Source organism: Maylandia zebra, linkage group LG6, assembly GCF_041146795.1.
Source record: "Maylandia zebra isolate NMK-2024a linkage group LG6, Mzebra_GT3a, whole genome shotgun sequence".
NCBI classification, from domain to species: domain Eukaryota; kingdom Metazoa; phylum Chordata; class Actinopteri; order Cichliformes; family Cichlidae; genus Maylandia; species Maylandia zebra.
Genome location: NC_135172.1, coordinates 11,378,062 through 11,403,943, shown reverse-complemented (window position 1 = coordinate 11,403,943; position 25,882 = coordinate 11,378,062). Strand labels below are relative to the sequence as shown.

The 25,882-nt window shown below is 41.6% G+C and overlaps 2 protein-coding genes across 2 annotated transcripts in view; one reads left to right on the top strand and one right to left on the bottom strand.

Annotated features, from left to right (window-relative positions):
- Positions 1 to 4,822, bottom strand: part of pvalb7 (parvalbumin 7) — a 45,348-nt gene extending 40,526 nt beyond the window's left edge. Inside the window, exon 1 of the mRNA XM_004574527.4 lies at positions 4,677 to 4,822. Within this exon, the coding sequence (XP_004574584.1) occupies positions 4,677 to 4,683 (7 nt within the window). The 5' untranslated portion in view covers positions 4,684 to 4,822. The remainder of the gene's footprint in view (positions 1 to 4,676) is intronic.
- Positions 1 to 18,480, top strand: part of ncf4 (neutrophil cytosolic factor 4) — a 40,430-nt gene extending 21,950 nt beyond the window's left edge. The window contains exons 7-10 of the mRNA XM_004574526.5: positions 4,817 to 4,915; positions 14,138 to 14,289; positions 15,064 to 15,129; positions 18,092 to 18,480. Coding sequence (XP_004574583.1) covers positions 4,817 to 4,915; positions 14,138 to 14,289; positions 15,064 to 15,129; positions 18,092 to 18,299 — 525 coding nt within the window. The 3' untranslated portion in view covers positions 18,300 to 18,480. The remainder of the gene's footprint in view (positions 1 to 4,816; positions 4,916 to 14,137; positions 14,290 to 15,063; positions 15,130 to 18,091) is intronic.
- Positions 18,481 to 25,882: the final 7,402 nt, after the last annotated feature.

Below are 25,882 nucleotides of genomic sequence, written 5' to 3'. Positions count from 1 at the left end.
CATTGTCTTTAACTTATGAATGTGTTGATTATTTGAGAAACAGGGAAAAAAGTGTTTGTGCATTACTAACAAGCTTAAAGGTCAATTTTTGGTGTGACCTCCATTATTCTTTAATGCAGCCTGAACTCTCCTCAGCAAATGTTTTTATAATTTGTCCAAATAGGCTTCAAGAATAGTTCTCCAGAACATTTCAAATATGGATTTATCACTCCATACGAGTGTTGTCTCACTCCTTCCTTTAGAAATGCCAAGTTTAATAATAGCTTCCACCTTATTAGTTCAAAAACATTATTTTATGCCAGTCAGACTGTGCTGTCTTTGGCATTTTCCATAGAATCAACTTCAGAAATGGGGGAAAAAATATTTGTGACTTGTTGCTAATAACAAAGTGCCTAAAGAATCAATTTCTAACTGGTTCTTTGCTAAGTTTGCTGTGAACACTGGTTCTTCTGTTGAGTTGCAGTGTTTTGTTATACTTAACAAATTAATAAAAAAGAGAACTTTCCTCTGAGAATAGTTAGGTACAAGGACTGGACTGAAACATGAATGAAAAAGCAGCCAATGTCCAAAGAGACACTTTGAAAGACCGTTAGAGACCCTCGAGAACTATCGCTCAACACCAAAAACAGAGTCTGTCTCATTGGAAGCAAAATATAAAGAAATGAGGGGTGTCAACTTTTTCACAGTACTATATACACACTCAACCTCTGCAACCTGTGTCCATTCTTATATGTATAAAAAGACATGTTTTCTACTATAATCCTTCACCCCAGGCCTTCTAGGAAATGGGGCATCCATTTAAAAAAGACACTTCCATTAAGCATCATCCTCCCTATTGCCACGCTAACGAGCTGAGGGTTTAACAAGCTCATTAAGGCGGGGTCAGTGAAAGACTAATTGTACTGGATGATTGCCCCTGTGGCTTTCTGAACCCAAGGGCTGTGTGACTACTATTAGAGACCAGCTTTTCGCTGTGCAGTGTACCAACACCAACGTACGATAATGAAAGTAGCGTGTGTGTAGACAAAGACGAGACTCTACGGTCTTATAGTTTGCTTTGCATGGCTGTTGAACAACAAGAAATGACACAGAGAAGGACATCAGGAAGTCTTTTTTTCACCACTAATGTGTCTTGTGATACATTAGGAAAGACAGATTTTAAGGGACGGATGCTTTCAGTTTTGCCTCTATTGATGTCACTGCTGGGGGGAGGAGCTGATTCCTTTTCTTTTTGTGAGGAATTTAATCTTAAATGAATGCTGGAATAAGACAATGGGCTAATAGAAGAAAAAACTACATGTTTATAAATGTATGAAAGCTTACTTCCTTAAGGCTTACAGTCTTTCTAAAATTCACTGTACTGGCCAGATAAAGAGTCCAGTGGTCATTTTGTTATGGTGTTGTATGGCAGACACTCTTTTTGGGTGATTTGGCATCACATGATCATAGTGTCATCACATTGCTAAAATCACCTCAAAGCTCAGCTCTGCTAATGATTGCTGGGGGCTTGAACTGAACCCCTTTTGATTTCCTCCTGTGTGCCTCTCAGGATAACATTGAGGACAAATTCTTCCCACCCAGCTCCCATAAATGTTAACAATGACCAACATCACCATCATAAGATTTATTGCATCTAACACTTAGTCATATGTCTATGCGCAGCCCAATCTTACCAACAATGAGAACTTGTAGTTTACACTCATCAAGCTAACTACTTGATTAGAAGGCTAAATTATTAATGGAGACACAGAGGGACATAGTTTAAAAACAGAAAGGAGTCTCTGGATGAAACAGGCTGAAACAGAGATAAAGGGAAAATGACAAGTAGAAGTAAAAGGAGAAAGAGGCGGAATAAAGCTGGCGCTGCATTGGAGAGAGAGAAAAGAGGTGCAGAAAGATGGGGAATTGGTTTGTCACATCATATTTTGTGTTTGTGCTACAGATACCAGCTTATCATCTCCAACACATTGTCCCATCATCTATAAATTACAGGCAGCGGCGGGTCAACGCTGTAATAAAAACAGCGTCTGGAATAATGCATTAAAAATAGCAGCCCCAAATTCAAAGCGCACGTGTCCTCAGGGTCAGGGTAATCTCATCTGGATTGTTAATCCAGCCAGCTCCCTCTCTCCCCAGCTTCATTAATTTGCCACCAGTCTGCGTCTCATTTTCTGTGGACACACATGCAGCACACACGTGCACTCACTCACACTCACACTCAGATTTGGACACAGACACAGAAAGTAAAATTCAGGATTTACACACCAAGTTTCTAATGCAGGCTATATCAGGTGCGACCAAAAGGCTGAGTGATTGTGTCTGTTAACACTTCAGTGTAGTCTACTTGTGGATAGCTCATAGCTTCTGGTGCTCGCACTGGTTTTTAGATTCATATTACCATCTCTGTATGTGGTTAACTCAAGTTGATTGGTTTCTTGCTGTTTAAAAAGGAATACTGGGATATTCAAGTATACTATGTACTTACCACAGGAACCAGTTCAAAACGGCTTGAACCTGCAGTAATATTTTTGGCCACTTGGGGGAGTGCAACAACATGCATACTCCATACAGACCATAAAGAAGAAGCTAATTTCAGCTGCTCCCTTGTCACAAGGGTTCAACACAGCTTTTTGACCAGGATGGCCCCAAAGGGGATTTGTGTCTCTGGCAGGAGTGTCGCGCACGCCATGCGAACATGTCAAAGCTAGCATGTTAGTAAACAGCTGCTTTTACACATCCAGTAGACAACACAGCGTTAGCATTTATTGTGATTCTTGATTAAAGCTCCATTCACTCAGGTATTTTTTAAAACGGGGATTTTCAGCTTTCGTTTGGAAAAAATGGCCTCATGAAAATGCAAAAATGCAAAAACAAACAAACAATATTAAGAGCAGGCCAACAAATATAAATCTAACTGAACAGAAATCTTGGCCAATCATATGCTTCGAAACATAATGAACTGGTGTCAAAAAGAACATAAAGGCACCTTTGATGTTGCAAGACAAAAGTTTCTGTTTCCACTACATGAAAGGGATTCATAACATCTCCATTTTCAATGACCTAAATCATAGTTTACGTGTGGAGAAACAGCCAAAATGCCTAGAAAAAGATCACAGATTAGCTGGAATTGGTGATGTTACTTGCAAAGCACCAAATTTAAAAACCAAACATGACAGACATGAACCTCTCTCAGTGTGTCAGGAGGATCAGGTTGAACACATAACTGGAAATCCTCCATTCACTTATGTCAGAGAGCTGCATGGATGGTGTGCAGGAGGCAGCACATGTGACACATCACTGTGAATTTACAAGAGCGTTACCTCTGTTGTCCACACATGTGCTCAATCTTACATCCCTCAGCAGCCTAGTTCTCACGTCCTGTCAAATCATGAAGTATGAAAAAACAGAGATTCCCTATTCACTCGCTGTCTCACTCCATCACTCACTCACTGCCTCCCCCAGCACCGTGCCTCTGCTTAACTTTAACTTTTCTTATCTCCTCCTCTTTTTCCACCTCTTCCTCCTCCTCATCTTCACCTCCCTCCCACTGATGTAACCGCTCTGCATTCTTTTTTCATTCGCTCCCAACCTCTCTGATTCTCCAAATTGTATTTGTTATTTTTCACTCCCTCATGTAATGGCTTTCCTCCCATTGTCTCTCACTCTAACCCCACCACCACACCAGCTCCCTCCCTCGTCCCCTTCCCCATTAGCATTCACGCTCGTGTGGGGCGTGAATGCTAATGGGAGTGCGCGGTACACCAACAAGATTAATACAGAACAAGTATTAGTAAAAGATTATTGTAGTTTGAGTGTGTGCATGTTTGTCGTTGTGTGTGTAATAGGCTGTTTGTCATCTGTGTGTTTGAGGAGTCTCTTAGCAAAAGGATGGGAATAGGTGTAGAGCCCCGGTAATGACTCTACTGAGTTCTACTTAAAATGCAAATTCAACTTTGGGAGGCTTTTATTCCACACGCACTGATGCAGACTAGGACAGTCGAGTATCTAGCCACCCCTTCATACTCACACATGCACACACACACACACACACACACACACACACACACACACACACACACCTTTACATTGCAGTGTGGCGCCTCCTCAGGCTGTATAACTTTTGAGTTTTCCAATGTCCTCATACCAGCTTTTGACTTCATCCTACACACACTCACGCTTGTAGTGACTACAGACACTGTATATCATATGTTATGTAAACGGTGCCACATGCAGCTATAGTACATAAATGTTTTCTAGATTAGAAAAAATAGGCATCTATAAAAATGGTTAACCTTGGATGCAAGCGTTTGTCACACTTTTATTTCTGATTCTCAAAATTCCATAAATATATAATAGTTGTTACTGGAACTGATCCTCAGCTGCAGCGTTAGCTCGCACACACACACATGTAGAGTTTGACAGGCTTACACATATTTACCAGTATCAGCAAGAACACTGCTACTTCGGCAGCCCTCCTTTCCTCATTCCTGTGCTTTATTTCTCTCTTACACAAACATACCTTAAAACTCTTCTTAGACTCACAACTTCACTTTCTTTCTATCACATATCTTTTCTGCTCAAAAATATTATCATCTTCAGGCTAATTTTTGTTCTAGCGTCCCTTCTTTCTCTCGCTCTCTCCTCTCTTAATTATACACATGCAAAAAGTGTCTTACCCGTCATTGTTCCTTCTTTGTGTTGAATCCGTATGCTCTTTTAAATCGCTCCTCTTTTCTCTCACTGACTTTGTGTGTGTGTGCGTGCGTGTGTACTCTCTCTTTTGTGGTGTGTATGTGTGCGTGTGTGTGTTTCTCAGGCGATGTTTGACTTTCGCGGCAACAGCAAGGCGGAGTTGAACCTGAAGAAGGGAGAGGTGATCTTCCTGCTGCGACGAGTCAATGTCGACTGGCTGGAGGTAAGAACGGAGAGAGAAAGAGGGCGAGAATATGAGAGGGACGAGAGAAAGAGAGAAAGGTGGAGAAGGAGAGAGGCAGCGAAAGAGTGGGAGAGTGGAAGCCTGAGAAAGCTGGATGGAGAGTGAGAGGGAGGGGTGGGAAAATAAAGAAGAGGTGGAGGTGGAGATGAGATGGAAGAAAAGAAGAGGAGTTTTTTTTTTTACGTTGAAAGAGGTGGTGTCTTCATTGGGAGTATATTGGGAAAAGTGAGGAATAAAAATAGAAGAGCTAAAGATCAGAGTGGAGCAATGAAGAGAGATGGAATTAGGGAAACATCAAGAGAGGGAAAATGAGCAATACAATTATGAAGAAGAGTGAAGAAGAGAAAGAAAGTAATGGTTAAGTGATGGTTGTCTGCTTTTAACTTAGTAGATAAAAAATAGGCAGGATAAGAAAGTAAGGAGAGCAGAGAGAGACTGCAGCCTAAATACAGTTTTTCTCAGTCGCTTTGGTGCGTTTCTCAGAACACCATTAACATTTGCACAGCAGTTAGTGCATTTCCCAAAACAATTAGTGCAAACTGCAAAACCTAGTGGATAGCCTGCTAAAGCACGTCACATGCACAGAATTGATTATCCATACCTCAAAAGCAAGTATCCATGTCAATGAAACTGTCAGTGCCATCAAAATGAAAAGTCTTGACACCATCTTTATGAACAAGATAGTCAAATGGCATTGTCATGTTTCCACTATGACAGTTTATAATTTCAGTGTTTCCCATTGCAAAAACAATTGGTGACACCTGAAAATGCTGACGACAGCACTATGGCCTACCTGTACAGCCATCTGAAATGTGCAGTAAAGTCACTGTAGATGTTATGGGAGTCTTGGGAGTAACTGAGACACTGAATACGTACGTCTCACATTTCCATTGTGTAGAAGTGTTTGTAATCCTACAGAATTGTGCAAAAGAAAAATATGCTACAGTCACTTGTTCACTGTAGAATACATGTAAACATAAAATCACCAATTTGGTAGAGCCTCCTCATGAGTGACAGCTGTAATTCACCTGAGATCAATTGTTCAATTTCGGAGACATTTCCAGGGAAAATGATACAGAAAGGTATAGGATTTGCTTGACAGATGGCCAATATTTGGCATGTGATAACTAGTTCAACAATTTTGTGTGTGATGACTTAAGCAATGGATGTATGACTATTAGTTTTATTGGGAATGACTGTTCAGCATCCATAGGTATGATTACTTTTGACTGACATGACATAAGCAAATGGAAATGTCAGAAAGCAGCAGGGAAATGTATGGAAGCAACTGATTCATGTCCAAAATCATTTGCAGTTTGTTCAGAGAGAGGAGAAATTGCTACTATGATTTGCACAAATGACTGAGTGTTGTGGAGGTTGAACTAATAGTTATGAGAATTTCAATTCTGATCTGAGAAACGCACCAAAGCGACTGAGAAAAACTGTAAATGCACACACATCCACTTTCTAGTTGTCCAGCACCTCTTCCAAAAGATGGACAAAACTGATGGACAAAAGACTGAGATATTTTAGTTTTACACACATCTCAGTCCCGCAGACTGTTCTAATGTTTGCCCGGACTGTGTGCACAGATATATTCCAGTAAATATACGAACATGTATATTTATATGGAATTATATTTTGGCACTTGTGCAGTCAAATTCCTCAAAATCAATAACCCGCGCGTAGAACTCAGCAGCTAGATGCACAAAGAAGCCATTGTAGATGCGAGTGTCTGCTTGGCGAGCGTTGCAGTAGAATCATGCTCTTACAGGCAGCTCTGCTCTCAAAGCTGAATTCACTCAAATCAAGCTGACTGAAAGTCAGCTTGATTTGTTTTGAGGGCAAAAAGGAATGTAACTGGTAATGTAATTGCCCTAATGTAATTGGTAAACAGGTTATGCAATGATGTCATCCAAGAGGTCACAAAAGACCCTTAAACAACAAAAAGGAGCATCATACCAACAGTAAAATATGGTGCTGTGATGGTCTGGGGCTGTTTTGCTCCCTCAGGACCTGGAAGACTTGTAATAACTGAACCATGAATTCTGCTGTTTACAAACAGTCATCTGTTTGTGACCTCAAGCTGAAGTGTACTGGAGGATTCTGCAGCAGGACAATGACTTTGGAGTGGCTTAGTCAAAGTCCTGACCAGATTGAGATGATGTGGCATGACCTTAAAAAGGTGGTTCATGCTCGAAAACCCTCAACTTTGGCTGAATTACAACAATTCTGCAAACATGAGTGGGCCAAAATTCCTCCACAGCACTGTAAAAGATTCATTGCCAGTTATTGCAAATACTTCATTGCTATGGATGGCCCAGTTATTAGGTTTAATCACTTTTTAACGAAGGGTCACGTAGGTTTGGATTTTTTCCCCGTTATATAATTACAAGCACTTTCATTTATGAACTGGATTTAGTTTGACTTGTGTTATCTTTGTCTAATATTTAAACTTGTTTGATGATCTGAAACATTTAAGTGTAACAAACATACAAAAAAACAGGAAGGGGGCAAACACGTTTTCAAACCACTGTACCTCCTTACAAACACTTCAGTAACTGATCGCTGCGGTCACCTGTAGTTTTTATGGAAGCTGCAGCTGTGAGGAGTGTCGCTGAAACCTCAACATTCACCTTCAGTGTAAAAGTAAAAGTGTCCTTTGAAACTTATTGGTTTAAGGAGGAAGGCACAACTTTTACTTTAAAGGCTGAGGACCCAAATGTGGTTGCTCGTTTTCCTTTTGTTTTGCTTTGTTCATTTGTCTCTTTTAACAAAAAGCACAACTTTATTGGTAATAAAAGTACAACATTGAAGTCCATAGATAAAGTAAGATAAATCCTGCAGTATGAGTGACACAAGGAAACACACTCGAATAGTAAACAGTGTTTGCAGACAGCTCTGTGTTTTCCTTGTAAATGATAGGCAATCCCTGCCATCCGCTTGTGACCAAAGCAGTCGTGTGGATGTTTTTGGTGCAGAAGACTCCTTGCAGTGGATTTCACCTAACAACAGCCAGTAAGCTCTAGGACAGGGTTGGGCAACTCCAGGCCTTGAGGGCCGGTGTCCTGCAGGTTTTAGATGTTTCCTTGATCCAACACAGCTGATTCAAATGGCTAAATGACCTCCTCAACATGTCCTGAAGTTCTCCAGAGGCCTGGTAATGAACTAATTATGTGATTCAGATGTGTTGACCCAGGGTGATATCAAAAGCTTGCAGGCCACCGGCCCATCGAGGCCTGGAGTTGCCCACCCCTGCTCTAGGAAGCAATCGTGAAACTGTCATGGGATTCACACGTTCTTCTGTCGTACAGATACTGTTAGACCCTAGTACACTGTGGAAGTGATTTGCTGGTAACACATCGCTTTGAAGCTAACAGCTGTTTGCTTGCAGCTTTTCCGGGTTTTTGTTTCATAGGTGACCCTTTAACACAGGGGTGGGGGAACTCCAGGTCTCAAGGGCCGGTGTCCTGCAAGTTTTAGATGTGTCCCTGATCCAACACAGCTGATTTAAATGATTAAATGACCTCCTCCTCAACATGTCTTGAAGTTCTCCAGAAGCCTGAAAATGAACTAATCATTTGATTCATGTGTGGTTTCAGGGTGATATCTAAAACCTGCAGGACATCAGCCTTTCATATGTCAATTAACAGTATTCTTCATTGTCATTGGTAGTTGCTTCAGTTATTCACCTGGAAGTTGCGAAGAGTTTATCGTGGGTCCCACCAACTTCTCCTCACCGGCACTTTTTCCACCTGCAGTCACTTAAATGATCAAATGTCACTCACTTTCTCTTGTCTCTTGTTGCCCCGTCGCTTCAAATTGCTTCCAGCGTGTACACAGTTTTGAGGATTGCCACTGGTCTCTAGACATGTGTGACAGGAGATGTGTAAATGTAAACAAAAAACAGAAAACAAAGAAAAACCGCGAACATGGCAAGCCATGACAGTGTCCATGTTTGCAGACTGTCATGATTGAAAGACATGCACATCTGCCTATTTGTCGATTTATTTATTCCTTTATTATTTGGTCTGAGTATGTCGAAATCTGAAATGATAAAGAAATGATGTGCCAGGTTTGTAATATGTATCCACTAGTATCCACAAAGAGTTCAGCCCAATCTGAGATCTAGAATAACAACTATGAGCAACGGACCTGCTGCTTTACAATAATCTTTTGATTTGGTTTGATTTATTTGTCTTTTACATATTTTTAAAATGTTTTCACTAGGCCTTTTTTTAACTGCAGAGGATAAAGAGCCAACTCTGTGGCAAATCAGAGTCGAGTAGTCCAGTCAGTTAAACTATAATGAAAACAATCATTTAAAAAAAAGATTGACAACATCCTACTCAGAATCAGCCTACTACGGTGACCACAGAGTGCCTTCCCTGGTGTGATTGGAGAAGCTCTGCTCTAGTTTTCACTGTTTGTATGTATGAGTCGTGCACAAGTGGATATTTTTATCTAATACTCTGCATTTTTTTTTTAAAAAAAATGCAATGCTGGAATATGGCTGCTGGCAAATAGATGTCATAGTAATTCTTCTTCATCACTCACTTTGTGAGTACTTAAAAAAAAGGTAAAGAAACATGCTTGATAAAACTGTGTGAGGTGTCGAGATGTGAGAACGACGCTGGGTGAGTGGGAGAGAGAAAGGAGGTGGAAGCTGCCCTGATGGGAGAGGGAAGAGAATCACCACAGAGGAGGAGGAGGATGAACTTAACCTGCCCCCGGCTTTCTAAAGAGATAGAAAAAAAAGTAACAGAAAACATAATCTATTTGTCCTTATGCAACACTGCAAAATGCTGAGGCTTCGTTCTTTTTTGGCAACGCTGTTATCCACACTAGTAGTATGTCTTTTGTTTTTTGTTTTTTTTGATGGGGGGTGAGGTTAATGCAACACTTACAACTTGTGAAAAGTTGACTGAGTGCGTAGAGTTAGTCAGTGGACAGAGTGGATGTGGGTGGAAAACGTGACAAATCCAACTGGCATACTGGTGCGTCAAGGTAAACATTTCAAACACACCAGAGTGAAACCACAGTTTTGGAAACCGACAAATCCAGCGGCTGCAAAGCTGCCAATGAGAAACAGACTTCATCACTAGCTGCTGCGACAGTGCTGCTCAGCGGCCAACTGAAAGGAGAGTGATAGAAGCGAGCAGCTGTGAAGTGTTGATGCAGAGAAAGAAGCCTGCAGGCTTGGACTGGTCGTCAGCTTTGACTTTAAGGAGAACTGGATGTACGCTGGTAGTAGAACATACTCAGCCCATGACTGCAGTGACCAGTGACTTCTATCGAGTGACTTACAACAGAGAGTACGTCTACAGAGTCTGTAGAAAATGACACAAAGCAGGATCCAGGTTTGTTTCAACATGATCTATTCTAGGGACAATATCAGCTTAGATGGGTTTGTAATCCAATTAGTGGTAATCAGATTTTTTTGATTAATCTTACCACTTTCAATGTATTGAAGAGCCAAGAATCCCTCAAAATTGAAGAATATTTTTAGCTAAAAAAAAAAAGAGCAAATCTTTGGGGGTTGTCCACCCTTGGGAAGATTGGCAGCTGTCCTGAATATTTTTAATTTGTGAAAGATCTTTCTCCCTGTGGATTTATAAACTTCAAATAATTTGTAAATGGCCTCATACAGTAATTCTTCTCAGACTGATGGGTCCCATAAGTTCCTGCCTAAAGACATGATGTTTTTCCTTCTTCACATTGAGTAAACACACATCTGACTGCAGCAAAGTGCCAAACAACTTCTGTGTGAACTTTCTTTTCACATGATTGCATATCAGTGACTTTTTGTAATAGCCTGAGACTCAGGAATCATGGAGACATGTTTAGCTCACGGCTGTACTTTATTCGGGGGGCCGGGACATCGGCCCCCACAGACCGGAAAACACCAACAACCACTGTTGCCCCCTAGTGGACCCAACCCGGCCACAACATAACATTCCTCCCCCCTTAAACTGAAACTACACCGTAGTTTAAAACATCACAGAACACACCCATAACCAAAAACCCTTAGTCCAACAGCCATGTGTTAACCAATAACAATTCACTGTAATCACGGCACAAAGTCTCTCAAGTACTCCGGCTGTCTCTTGGTTCGTTGCGACCGCCGCAACTCCATGGCCGGTGATTCGGGTGAATCACTACTCCCCAGAGAGGGCGTCACCACAGGAGTGACTTGTACCTCCTTGTGTCTCTCCTCCTCCACTTCCAGCTCCGCACTGCTGTGTGTGGGTCTGCCTCCGGGGGCTCACCCGACTGGCCTTCCAGCGATCCTGCAGCCAGGCCCGATTTCATGCGGGCAAACAGCTGATCAACGTGACGCCTCACCACTGTCCCATTGCCCAGCATCACCAAGTAGGAGACAGGCCCCGTCATCTCCTGTATGAGTCCTGGAATCCATTTGGGTCCTCTGCCATAGTTTCTGGTATATACAGCATCTCCCCTCCCAAACATGCGCTCCTTGGCATGTCTATCATGGTACAGTCTTTGACTGTCTTGTCTTGCCTTCACCCTTTGCTTCAAGTCAGGGTGTATGAGGTCGAGCGTACACCTCAACTTCCGGCCCATCATTAACTCCGCAGGTGACTTCCCTGTTGTGGACTGTGGTGTGATTCTGTAGCTAAACAGCGCCCTGTTTAACTTGGTCGCCAGGGTGTCTCCCGTACTCTTTTTCATGAGTCCTTTGAACGTTTGCACTGCTCTTTCGGCTAACCCATTGGATGCTGGGTGATATGGAGCGGAGGTGACGTGCGTGATTCCATTCTTTGTCATGAACTCTTTAGTTTGCGCACTTACAAAACACTGAGCATTATCTGAGACTACCATCTCAGGAAGTCCGTGTGTACTGAAACAGTTTCTCAGGCAGTCTATGGTGGCCGCAGCTGTAGTGGATTGCACTGGATACACATCTAACCATTTAGAGTGGGTGTCCACTATTACCAAGAACATTTTACCCAGAAACGGGCCCGCATAATCGATATGTATCCGTCTCCAGGGCTTTTCTGGCCACTCCCAGGGGTGTAAGGGTGCCTCTTGTGGTCTGTGTCTAAGCTCCTGGCAGTTACGGCAAGACCTCACCTTGTCTTCAATGTCATTCTCCATATGCGGCCACCACATGTAACTTCTGGCCAGGCCTTTCATGCGGCTCATACCTGGGTGTGACTGATGTAGCTGTTCCAACAGGGGGAGTCGACCTCTCTCTGGTATCACCACCCTTGACCCCCACAGCACGCACCCATCCTGCACACTCAGCTCCTGTTGCCTCTGCCTGTAGGGTTGAAAATCATGATGCTGCGTATTGGGCCATCCCCTCAATACATACTCACGTACTCTGGCGAGTACTGGGTCTTTGGTTGTCCATCTCTGCAGCTGCTCAGATGTCATCACTTCCTCCTGGTCCTGATCTACCATTAACACTTGGTCCTCCGCCGCCACTTCTTTAGGGAGCAACTCTGGAAGAGGTAGACGACTCAGACCATCAGCATTACTGTTATTTTTGCCTTCTCCCTTAGTGTCATTCGCCACGAAGAAGTACTCCAGTATCTCACAATATTCCTCCCAGGATTGCCGCTCTCCGTCGAACGGTGCCACCGAGCCCAAAGTGGTAGCCATTATTCCACACCGAGGGTTATGCTCCGCTTCCAACAGATGCTAGCGCTGTACCTCTCGCCAACCTCCGTTCCGCAGTCACTTACGACGCTGCGACTTCACAGCAAACCCTGGCTTTCATCCTCGTCGCCATATGTAATAGCCTGAGACTCAGGAATCATGGAGACATGTTTAGCTCACGGCTGTACTTTATTCGGGGGGACCGGGACATCGGCCCCCACAGACCGGAAAACACCAACAACCACTGTTGCCCCCTAGTGGACCCAACCCGGCCACAACATAACACTTTTTGTCCATGTTTTTTAACCTTATTCCTGCTAACCAACTAACCAACCAGCCAACTAACCAACCAACTAACCAACCAGTTCTGTCATTTTTTTCAATAAAGACTTCAAAAGGTCACAATAAAGTAAAAGTACCGCTTGTAGTACTTCATAGTACTTAGAGTACTGTTACTACAATTTAAGGAAGACTAAGCTCAACTATTTAAGCACATTAACTTGCAATAAGATCATCAAGTGAGTATATAAGGATATATGTATTTCTTGAATGGTGTTCTGTTTTTACTGAATGTAGAAATAAAGCACATGCCGTTTTCCTTTCTAGCCTCTTTTAATCCTCATAAAAAGGCTGAAGAGGCTGAAGCTCCATCCACACCCATACTATAAAGATCAAATTAAAGGTACAGTCAGTATTTGGGGTGCATTAGAAAAAATGTTCTGCCCATAAATGTTCATTGATTATTATGTAATTTCCTGAAATGAAGCCAGGACATAACGTTTTACAGCCTCCTCCAAAGTAATGATTTGGTAATCCAGGTGCAGGCTGCAGGATGAACCACAATGATCAAGCAGCAAAGTTGTACAACTACAACCTCTTTCAAGCTCTCTAGACTTTTGCCCTTTTCCATGGACCTCAGAAGCACGTGAAGTTGTGATAGAAACAAAATGATTATCTGGATGTGCTGTCTTCAGATCCTAATTTTTTTTAACTTAACTTTTATCAATTGCTTTAAAGTTGCAACACAAGATACTACAAATGCTCCATTTTTATTAAATTCACACCCATTAGATAAGATACAAGTCAGCTGACTAAAGAGGTTTGAATATACAACTTTTCAGGACAGACTGGGTGTTATCATCATTGTACTTGATCCAAAGTTGTGATTTCGGCGCGTTACAATAAAAGGCTTTTTTTTCACATAATACTGCTTCCTTGTTCTACAATAAATGTGTGAAAGTGCTGGATGCTTTTTGAAACAGCTTCTGTATGTGTTTCTGCAGAGTAACACAGTGAGACACCAGGGGTGTAGTAAAAAGGCTGTATGATTGTGTTTAGTGCTTCCAACATCAGCAGCATATTATGAACACGCTAATTAGTCGGGAAAACGTCTCTCCAGATGCACTTCCATGCTGCTTTCTTCTCTTTCTCTCCTTTAAATCATCACCTTGTCTAATCATCAGTCCCCTATCACTCCATCCTCTGAGACATAATTCATTTGTTCGCTCATCTTTTGATCATTTGCTTCCTCTTCTTTATGCGCTTCTTCCTCTTTTTCTTTTTTTTCTCCTTCAGGGTACAGTAAACAATCAGACCGGTATCTTCCCAGAAACCTTTGTGAAGATTATTAAACCCCTCCCTGAGAGTGACTCTGAAGGTGAAAGTGGAGGCCACACATACAGCTGTCTCCGCTGCTTCCTGCTCACCCCTTCTGGAGTCGACACCAGGTCTGTCTGACTTTAGTGAGCTAAGACGATATCGTGTGCGATTCGATTTCAGGTTTTAAACGCATTGTTTATTTATATGTTACTCTTGAAACAGTATCATGCCAGTGAGAAGAGATCCTTCATATGATCACCACAGATATATGCAAATTACGGTTCAAATGAATCACAAGAATATTGGCTTAAAGGTAGATAAGCAGCTTGCTTCAGACAGTGGAGGAACTGAGGGATACACCGAGGCCCAGGATAAGATAAATAAGGATTATTTCAAACTGTGAATCATGCAAAGCTGCTTGAGTATAATCCTGAAAAAAACAAAAATTAAAAACATTAATAGGTCCCCTAATTTTATACTTTGAGGCTTTAATGGCTTCAGATAACTAACATCAAATGTTAGCCTCAGCCATCAGGTAATGAAAACATTACAGTTAGTCATTACAGGTGATCGTACACTAATATATAGCACTATCTTCTATTTGTACAATTACATCCCTTAAATCCTGCACATTTGTTCTTGAAGTTAAAAGAAAATGAATACTGCATTTCTCACTTCAGCTTTGTGGAGGGATTTGAATCCCCTTCAGTCAGATTTCAGATGTAACAAAATCCAACAAAAAACCTTGGATTGAATTTGTTACTGTGAATTTGTTGAATTTATTGTTGCAGGCGACATAATGTAAAAGTGAATCTCTCCTATTAGCATTGTGTATATTGATTTTTAGGCCTTCAGTTTTCTAAATGCTTTAATCAGAGAATTGTGTGTTCCTTCTTTAACAGAGATGTGTGTGTACAAGAGGACCTCAGCATCCAGCCATCATACAAGGACCTGCTGTCTCGCATGAGGTAAAACTATCCTCAGTTCCTCAGTAATCTGCTCTCAGTCTTGTAGTAGCGCTGGGTTTTAGGTTATAAAAAAGCCACACCCTTACTGCATTTACACCTATATGGGAAAGATTAGCATCGGCGCTGAGGGAGAAATTACTGTGAGCGACTTCACACATGTAAGCAAATTACCACACCTTCTAAAATGTGATAATGATTTACTTGGTTAAAGCTTGTGAATACTGTTAAAGGAGACGTTCATGCTGTTTTCAGCTGTTTACATTTGCACTGAGGTCTTACTGGTCTATTGGTGCATCATGTGCGCATCTTATAACTCCTAAATACGTCTATATATTTATATTCAATGTTGGTCTGGAATATTACAGAAGCTAAGTTTGGTTCTGGTGGACGTCTCTTCCTGTTAAAAGGGAGTTCTTCTTCTCCATTATCACCAAGTGCTGGCCAAGGATCTCTAACAAGATCTGATTGTTAGAGAAAAGTCAAAACAGATTTTTAGGGACTTTACTTTACAATGTAATACACACACAGAGAGACACACACACACGCACACACACACACATATAAAATTGAATTGAACTGGGAAATTTAATTCAGCTTTACTATTACTCCAGTGAAAATTGTGAAAGATGAAATTAAAGGGATTCAGCATCAATGACTATAATCTGATTCTGTTTTTCTTCTGAGTTTATTGCATACCAGCGGCAAGAAATTGCAACAGAAACCATCCACAGCAGGAGGATTGCACTCCTTTACACATGTGGCACAACAGCACGGACTTCATTAACTATGACAGACATTAGAAAATGATTGATTAGGATCTAACAGCAATTTACTTCTGGTTCTCTCTCACATAGTCATAGTTTATATGTTGCAGTTTATTAAATGTTTTCATGATGTTTACTAAAGATTGTATGAATGTGATCCCAGATCCAACTTTTATTCCATTAAAATTCTGGACTGCTTTTATTCATAAATAGTTTCAGTAAACTCTCTTTGCACAGAAACATGAACCATACTGTACATGCATTCACATAAATATTCTGATATCAAATATTCTTCCAAATTCTTTTCTGAATTAAAAAAAAAACACCACTTGTTTTGGTTATTTCTACATGAGCAATTAGATGTTAAATTTACATTACAAATCTAAGCGTTTGTCCACGCAAAATTGAGCAGATTTCCATATCTGATGTTTCTTCCAGCATGTACTGATGAACTATGCTGATTGCTGACCTTTGTGAGCACGCTTTCAGCATTTCATTTTTTGTGAGTTAAAATGAAATTCCACAACAAACAGCGATGGGTATGAATCCATTAATTCACCGACCTGCCCTGAGGAGGAACATATTTAGTCATTGTGCACTGCAAACCTGCAAAATGCCTGTTGCCAATCCTCACCACTCATCAAATTAGTTCCTGTGGGACCTCCAAGTCCCCCCTCTTGCAATCTTTCCCTCAGCAACATCACCGGATGCATGTGCTCATTACGCTATCTGTCTTTTTCTCTTTCATTCTCCCTCTCCCTCTATTTCTCATTATCTGGTAATTTAGATATGTGAACGCTATGATTATTAGCCCTCCCCATTCATAATCAGTTCATTTCCGCCGCTTATCTGCTCATTATTGTTTTTCTGTGTTCAGGCCTATTGTGCCCTGGAGTAGGATGGATGAGACCCTGGTCTTGAGTTTTAATATGGCTTAGCACTGATAAAAGGGAGGGGGAGAATAAGGATAGGGAGGAAAGGGTGTTGGTTACATACGAGAAGACAGGAAGTAGGAAAAGAAAAGACAGATGCCAGCGCTGTAGAACAAGAAAGCTCAGAAAATGGGCCTCCTAAGGTATCTCAAGACTGTTTTATTCTGTTACATTCTAAATCTAGGCGTACATTGAACACAGCAAGAAATTGGCCCCCACTCATGCACCACCCAAGAAAGTGCAAAAACAATAGTACCTTTTAAAGTGCTAAGCAGCCATTTATTTGCTTCAGCAGTGAGCAATGCCAAAATAATAAACAAAACTCCCTAAAAAGGTCCCTATGCTTCCCTATACAAAAGAAATCCAACCAAAAGACAGTTCACTTACCTAACATTCTAAAAGAAAACCAGGAGAAAACTGAGTCAGCAAAAATGGCTTCTCACACCTACCAGGCTGCTGCAGGGAACAATATATACACAATATACAATATATACAAATCTATTTACAACGATTTACAAGATCAAGGCTCTAACGCCAGACACACAAATGAGGTTAAACTTGCGAATCAGTTTGCAAAGGCACTCTAAGTATCAATAACTGGAAAACACAGGCTGGTGGTGGAGGATGGTGGAGGCTAGGAGGGAGGGGGCCAGGGGGCTGTTATCTGGTGGTTAATTACAGGGGGGTGATCATCCAATTATCCAATCCTAGGACAGGAACAAACTCCACCCAACAACTCAGCAGCCACTCCCAGGTGTCCACCCCCTAAGAGAGAAAAGGAAAAACCCACAGCCATCCTCTGGTGGGAGGAGTCACACACATAAAACACAAACACTGATAACACTGAATCATAACAAAATGTGGTTGTTAGTCCAAATGCAGTCATTTATATTTGGTGATATGGCTCTGTTCTGGGATTTTTTCACACTTCCATCCATATACTTGGAATATGGAGTATAACTGGGAGGAGCTAGGGTGGTAGTGGGTTGCAAAGTAGCTTGCAGATGAGTGATGACAATACAGGGTGCAGCTGCAGCTTGAATAGGATGGCCCTTATGAGATTTGCCAGTTGAATGTATAACAGGTTATGAGCCAGGCAATTAACTGGCTTTGAGACAATCTCACTCGCTGATCTCTCAGAATTTCTGCCAACAAGAACTAACAACACCCACAAATAGTTTTTCTATTTCTGTAGAATATGCTTAATATTATTTATACTCTAAAAAAACACACTGATTATTGAAGTGTTTTTTTCGTCTCTTGCAGGAATGTTTTCAAGGTGGATGATATTGCCCTGAACTACCGCGACCCTGATGGTGACCTTATTCGTATCCTGGACGATGAGGATGTCCAGCTGATGATCAAGGAGGGCAGACGTCAACAGGACAAAGTCAAGAGACCTGTTAATCAGTTTCCATGGGAACTGCATGTGACCACGACCTCTGACCTTTCTGTTTACAATACAGAGGCTTGAGAGAAGTTGAAGAGAAGAAAAATAAATATAAAATATTTAGTTGTGTCATATAAGAAAATGAATTTAACCAAGTGTATAGTTGCTGATTTGAACTCTGTGTAGTTTGCCATTTACATTCATTCTAAGTCTGTTTCAATAAATGTTCCAGTCATTTCACTTAATAAAATAACTTAATACCATATTTACATTTTGCGTGCTTAAATTTTTTTCTGCTTGCTTAGAGGCTTTTCAACCGTTAGATGTGCTCTCTGACAGAGTTTTACAGTCTAGTTAGTAGTTCAGTAAGAAGAGATTAGAAGGAATTGAACAGGAGTTGTTAATATACAGAATTCAGTTCTGTTATTTGACAATTAGACTCTGGTCCCCCATCACAGCAGAATGAAGTCCCAGCAGTGATGGGAATTAGGGCAGGGCATTTCCTCAAGCTTTATTTTTAATGCTAGAAAGTAGGGTGTTGTTGTTGTTCATCCATCAGTATGTTGACAGAATCAAGAGCTGGACAGCAACAGGACCCAACGTGAGCCATGCTTAATGGCTAAAGACGCAACAGCACTCCATGGACGCTTGGTCAGCCATCATAGTAGCAAAGCTAAGTGGGTTCAGTACATGACCACTGCCAATAAATGTTTTGGAAACACCAAAGGCCAAACTCAAGCTCCTGGCTGATAAAGCAGCACACCAGGACTCTTACGACCAGAGAAACCGCCTGCACTACAAGAAAGCCTACAACCAGTGTTGGGCAGTAACACTGGTATTTAAAATACAAAATATGAGTAACTTTATTCTGTTACAGTTACCGTTTAAAAAGGTGGTATTCAGAATACAGTTACTTTGTTGAAATGAAGGGATTACACAGCAGTCTTCCTGTTTCATATGTTAGGCTGTTCCCTCTCTATTTTTTGTAATTCCACGCTGGAACAAAACACACACTGAGAGGCTCTAATGCAGGGGTGTCAATCTAGCGGCCCATGTCACCTCCACTTGTGGCCCACATAATGACGTGACAAAATATTTTTAAAAATTATTGTTCAAATAATTATTTAATATGATGGCAATAGGCAGAGTGTGACAAGCATAGCCCTAAAGAATGTAGCCTCACGGGCAGTGTAGCCCAGTTGTAAGTAAGCTATTAAGACTTGACTGTACACTGTGTTTGTCTTTACCTCCGAAACAATAAGTTCTGTTGGAGCAGCCTTTCAACTCCTCTCTCTGTCTCTCACTAGCAAAGTTGACCCAGACAACAAAGTAAAGCTAGTTTTTGGCTACGAGCCCAACAAGAACCCAAGGTATTAGCCAGAGGTCCCTTTACTACGGTTCGGAGCCGCGGACCTGTTTTATATACGAGACTGCTGCAAAAAGTGCAGCCTTACCTAATGTCCACCTACTGTTACTCAATTATATTAAGATTTTAAAATCTAGTTGGTGTTGGTAAAGCAAATAACCTTCAGTAACAGTAATAAATCACACAGCAATAGCACATTCGTGTAGTTGTAAAAAAGCATGATAATATATTAAGTAATCCAAAGTATTCAGAATACGTTACTCTCATTGAGTAACGTAATGGAATACGTTACAAAATACATTTTGGAGCATGTATTCTGTAATCTGTAGTGGAACACATTTTAAAAGTAACCTTCCCGACACTGCCTACAACACTTGAGTGCTTGGCACTGTAGAAGACCACCAGCACATTAATAACATTCATGAGAAACTCAATGGTTCTGTGGAAGACAACAATGGAGGACAACGCCAAATAAATTACACAAATCACCAAGTGCAGAATATACCAAGGTGTCCACACTACTATTCTGTATGGGGCTTAACCACCTAAGGCAGCTTATTACTAAGAGCATATATGAATTCAGGAGTGGTGAGACTATCAGCTGCCTCCTGTACATCGATAACAATAAGTCATTATTTTCAAGCATGAAAGGTGGTTGGAAATAACGGAGCTATGATCCTCTGGGACTTCAAGTTCCAGACATTTGTTGTTCAACCAACCAGACATAGTGGTAGTTGACAAGCGCAGAAGACTGCAGGCGTGATAGATGTGTCGATCTCAGTGGACAGCAACATAGGGAAGGAGGAGCACGGAGAGAAAGACCAGGGGCTGAAGGAACAACTGGAGCACACGTAGAAGATAAATTTCAAATTTGTTTACACTGGTAATAGGAGAATTAGGAGCTATAACCCCAAAACCTGAAGATTCCAGGTAGAGAGGACTCCAGGAACAGCTAAGAAGAACCCTCAAACTCACAGGCCTCTGGCAGAGGACCTGAGCTTGTTTTGAGCTAATTTCAAAATTGCAACAAAAACTTTGTGTTATTGTAATGCAAAGTACCAAATAGCAATGGATTCATTATAAAGTTCCACAGGGATTTTTTTCCCCCTCAGTAGTAAAGGTTATCAACCTTTAGGAGAAAGCTGTGGGAAAAAGTTTGAAAGCTGTTGAAATAACTTTAAATTTATATTGAGTTTAATACAAATCCCAAACATATCTGCCCCCAGGGTTACGGATCAATACTGTTACTCAAACTTTTAATCTTGTGAAACCCAAAAGCTTCTCCTCATCTTTAACTAGAGTTTAAATAACATCTTTTATAAAAACATTGTGTTCCTTATTGTGTTCTTATTAAATCTATATGATTAAATCTTCATGAAGATTACGCACACAGTCATCTGCATTCAAACCCAAGACATGCTGTCTTTTTGACTATTTTGTCTACATCAGGAGTGGGCAACTCCAGGCCTTGAGTGCCGGTGTCCTGCAGGTTTTAGATGTGTCCTTGATCAAACACAGCTGATTCAAATGGCTAAATTACCTCCTCAACATGTCTTGAAGTTTTCCAAGGGGCTGGTAATGCAGGACCAGGACACCGGCACTCAAATCAAATCAAATCAAATCACTTTTATTGTCACATCACATGTGCAGGCACACTGGCACAGCACATGCGAGTGAAATTCTTGTGTGCGAGCTTCACAAGCAACAGAGATGTGCAAACACAACAACACAAACGAGCAAAATATAAGAATGGCCAACCTGAAACTAATAAATATATGTACAATATATAATAGTGTATGCATTTCTGGATGTGTATACTAAATATTTTCCTACGTGTGTGTGTGTGTGTGTGTGTGTGTACACATTTTTACAAATTAAATAGTAAAAAAAATAAAATAAAATAATAATAATAATAATAAAATATATAAAATATACAGAGTTGAATATGTGCAAAACAAGTGGCATTTATATACAGTGTGGAGTGCATAATGTTGAAGTTCCAGTAGTGAAGCTGAGGTGTCTATGACGTGTTCAGCAGTCTGATGGCCTGATGGAAAAAGCTGTCTCTCAGTCTGCTGGTACGGGACCGGATGCTGCAGAACCTCCTTCCTGATGGAAGCAGTCTGAACAGTTTATGGCTGGGGTGACTGGAGTCCTTGATGATCCTCCCCGCTTTCCTCAGGCACCGCTTCCTGTAGATGTCTTGGAGGGAGGGAAGCTCACCTCCAATTATCCGTTCAGAGCACCGCACTACTCGCTGGAGAGCTTTGCAGTTGTAGGCGGTGCTGTTGCCAGGTGGTGATGCATCCAGTGAGGATGCTCTCAATGGCACAGTGATAGAAGGTCCTGAGGATGCGGGGGCTCATGCCGAATCTTTTCAGTCTCCTGAGAAAGAAGAGGCGCTGCTGTGCCTTCTTCACTGTTTTGTTTGTGTGTACTGACCACGTAAGATCCTCAGCCAGGTGTACGCCAAGGAACCGGAAGCTGCTCACTCTCTCCACAGCAGCGCCGTTGATGGTGATGGGGGTGTGTACTTCTCTGCACCTCCGGAAGTCCACTATCAACTCCTTTGTCTTTGCGACGTTGAGGGTGAGATGGTTGTCTTGACACCAGTGGGTCAGGGCGCTGACCTCCTCCCTGTAAGCCGTCTCATCACCGTTGGTGATAAGACCCACCACTGTAGTGTCGTCCGCAAACTTCACAATGATGTTGGAGCTGTTAGTGGCTGTGCAGTCGTAGGTGTAGAGTGAGTACAGGAGAGGGCTCAGTACACACCCCTGTGGAGCACCAGTGTTCAGTGTGATGGGGGATGAGGTGATGCTGCCCAGTCTGACCACCTGGCGTCTGTCAGACAGGAAGCTAAGGATCCAGCTGCAGAGGGAGCTGCTCAGTCCTAGATCCTGCAGTTTCCTGTCCAGCTTCGAGGGAACGATGGTATTGAATGCTGAGCTGTAATCTACAAACAGCATCCTCACATACGTGTCTCTCTTCTCCAGGTGTGACAGGGCAGTGTGTAGTGTCAGGGCTATGGCATCATCAGTGGACCTGTTGTGGCGGTATGCAAACTGTAGAGGGTCCAGTGAGTCGGCTAGTGCAGAGCAGATGAAGTCCCTGACCAGCTTCTCGAAGCATTTGCTTACGATGGGGGTCAGGGCTACAGGTCGCCAGTCGTTCAATGAGGAGATGGTGGAGGATTTGGGTACAGGGACGATGGTGGCCATTTTGAAGCAGGCTGGGACTACAGACAGAGAGAGGGAAAGGTTGAAGATGTGCGTGAACACTCCAGCCAGCTGAGTACGCGCATGACCTGAGGACGCAGCCGGGAATCCCGTCCGGACCAGTAGCTTTGCGTGCGTTCACCTTCCTGAAGCACTTCCGCACATCCTCCTCAGACACAGTGTGCGCACTGACGTCATCCGCGGTGCGCACACTCGAGGCCTGGCGTTGCCTACCCCTGGTCTACATGCATGTTTCATAACATGTATCCATGTTCTGAATCTTTGCAAAGACTTGGCTATTCACTGCATTTGAAACTTTAAAATCAAAACTCTTTATTTTGAAGTTTTAGCTGCACCTTTATGTGGTAATGAAGGAGGATTTCAGGTTTTCACTTTTGTTTATGTTTGCTTCAAAAGGCACAACGGCTTTATTTCATTCACACCCAGCATTCATATTTCGCTCATGTGTCTGCATTTCATTCATACTCGCCTCAGGAAATCCAGATATTGCCTTTGCTGGCAGAGGCACTTTTACCTCATCTTGAATGCAAAGTTATTCCCATCATATTCTTTTTAACCTCTTTCAGGCACTGTTGAAATTATTCAAAAGTTGCTTATCACACTGGAGGCCACTGACACTTTCCCATATTTAAGCATAAACACCCTTTTAACTATTCAGTAGTATACATTGTTATTTAGTTTCTTTGTTTGTTTTTCTGCAAGAAACTCATTAGCATCATTAGGAAAATAATCAATTTATAGGGAAACATGCGTGCAGTTCAATTCTATGATAGTAAATTTGACTTTCTCTTCTTTTTTAATACTTAGAAAAGATTTTTCAGGGCAATAAATCCTCCTTACCAGATCTCCTCAGTTGCCTTCTTGTGGAGAGGCAAGACTCTCAAGCTGGATGTGGGACATAACCATCTTTCAGTGTGGAGAAACAGCAAGTCTCCTGTGAGGCTCGCTCAGATGACCAAGTTCCTCATCCTACCTCTAAGGCTGAGCCTAGACACTCTTTGGAGGAAGCTCATTTCTGCTTTGGTACAGTAAGGGTAACAACATGGCTTTTTAACAGAGCTTTACAACATTGCTGCAAATGTTCTAGCAATCTGTCTATCAGTCTCCCACTTCACTTTTCCATCACCCATGAACAGCACCACAATACACTTAAACTCCTTGTGGAGAAAATGATCCCAAACGCCGAGTGGGCACTGCTTCCTTCTAATAACAATGGACTAGATTCTAATTCTCATATCAGGCTGCTGCTCAGTGTGGCCAGAAGAGCTGGAACAAGACTGTCTGAGAGCCCCTTTGGTTGCAGCTAAACAATTCAGTCCATAACAACTTTGTGTTCCCCAGGTCTTCTGTCTATAATCACTGTTTAGCAAATAGAGTCATTTCTTCATGTGTTATAAATACGGTCACACAGTCGCTCCTAAAGAAACATAACCTTGAGTCTAATGTCCTTATTAATGATACACCCCAAATTACCTTACCACTCCAAGATTTCTGAACAGTTCCTGGTTTTGTTCTATAGAGCAGCGGTCCCCAACCCCCGGGCCTCGGACCGGTACTGGTCCATGAGTCGTTTGATACCAGGCCGCGAGAGTTGAGGGTCAGGTGTGAAATTCAGGGTTTCTATCAGTTTTCAGCGTTATTTTGTTATCATTTTTATCATTAACTCTGTTTTCCTGGGTCTTTTCACGTGTGTTATGAATAAATCTTCTTTTTTTCGGTACTAGTTTTATTTTGTTGTATTTATCCGCTACACCTTAAAGGCCGGTCCGTGAAAATATTGTCGGGCATAAACCGGTCCATGGCGCAAAAAAGGTTGGGGACCGCTGCTATAGAGCATAAAGTTGGACTGCTGGGTCTAGTTTTGCACCTGTTCTTCATGTCTGAAATATAGAAGCTGTCCATATAAGAAACTGTTTGTCATCCTCAGCTTACATTAACTGTGGCATCCCTAAAGGATTCAATTAGGTCCTCTTTTATTTCCATTATGTATGATAACCCAGTGCTTTGTTCACTATCACTGATATATGAATGACACTGAGAGCTATCTACCTGTAACAAAGCCAGACTTCTGACAATGACTCAGAAACTCTTTGACTGAATGATCTGAAATTCTGGATTACATAAATTTCTTTGAACTAAATAATAGCAAAATGGAAGTGATTTTATTTGGCTGCCTGCACTTAAAAATCTCCCCATTGAGGCACTTGGCCCTTTAACCACATACATCCAAACTGCAGTTAAAAATCCTTGGGTTTTTGTGGATAGTTTGTTTACTTTTAACAAACAAATCAGTGATGCTGTGAAGGGCCCCTTTTACCAATCGAAAATCATCGCAAAATCAAGGCACCCATATGGAAAAGATATATATAAATCTTATAAAGTTCGTATCTGTCTTGTATGAAACTTGTATGAAAAGCATACAAGAGTGAAAACACATATAAGATACCTTGAAAAATTATATAATGAAACTTGTGTGTTTTGGATACTTACTAACAAAATATATGAAAGTAATGAGAAAGTGGCCACTTTCATGAGTAAATCATGTATGTTTTTACCATTTCTTTTCCATATGGGCAGTTTTGTGTATAAAAGGCTTAACATGTAATACTGCTAACTTCAGCTCTTTGGAAGCATTTGTGACATTATGCTAAACTAAGCTGGTCAGGAACTCAAAGTGATAAGAAAACTGAGTGTTTGCTGACCTTAGCTGGACCCCAAACTTCAAGAGAAGTTTAAAAAAGGTGATTATGAGGGTTAGTACCTGTTTGCATTTCTACAGAGAATCACTGTGGTGGTCGCTTTGAACTTTCTTTGGGCTGGTTTTTAACTTTGTCACTTTATGAAGTGTAATGAATTACTTTCTCTGGCACGTAATTAAATAACATACTACATTACTTCTAAACAAAGTAATGAATAATGCATAATGCGCTGCTCTTTTTGAGTAAGACCCCAACACTAAAGACAGTATATCATTCGTGTTTGTCACGGCCCAGCGGCACGAGGGAACAGGGATGGACACAGGCGCAGAAACCAACCCGGAAGCGAGGTGACAGAAAACAAAT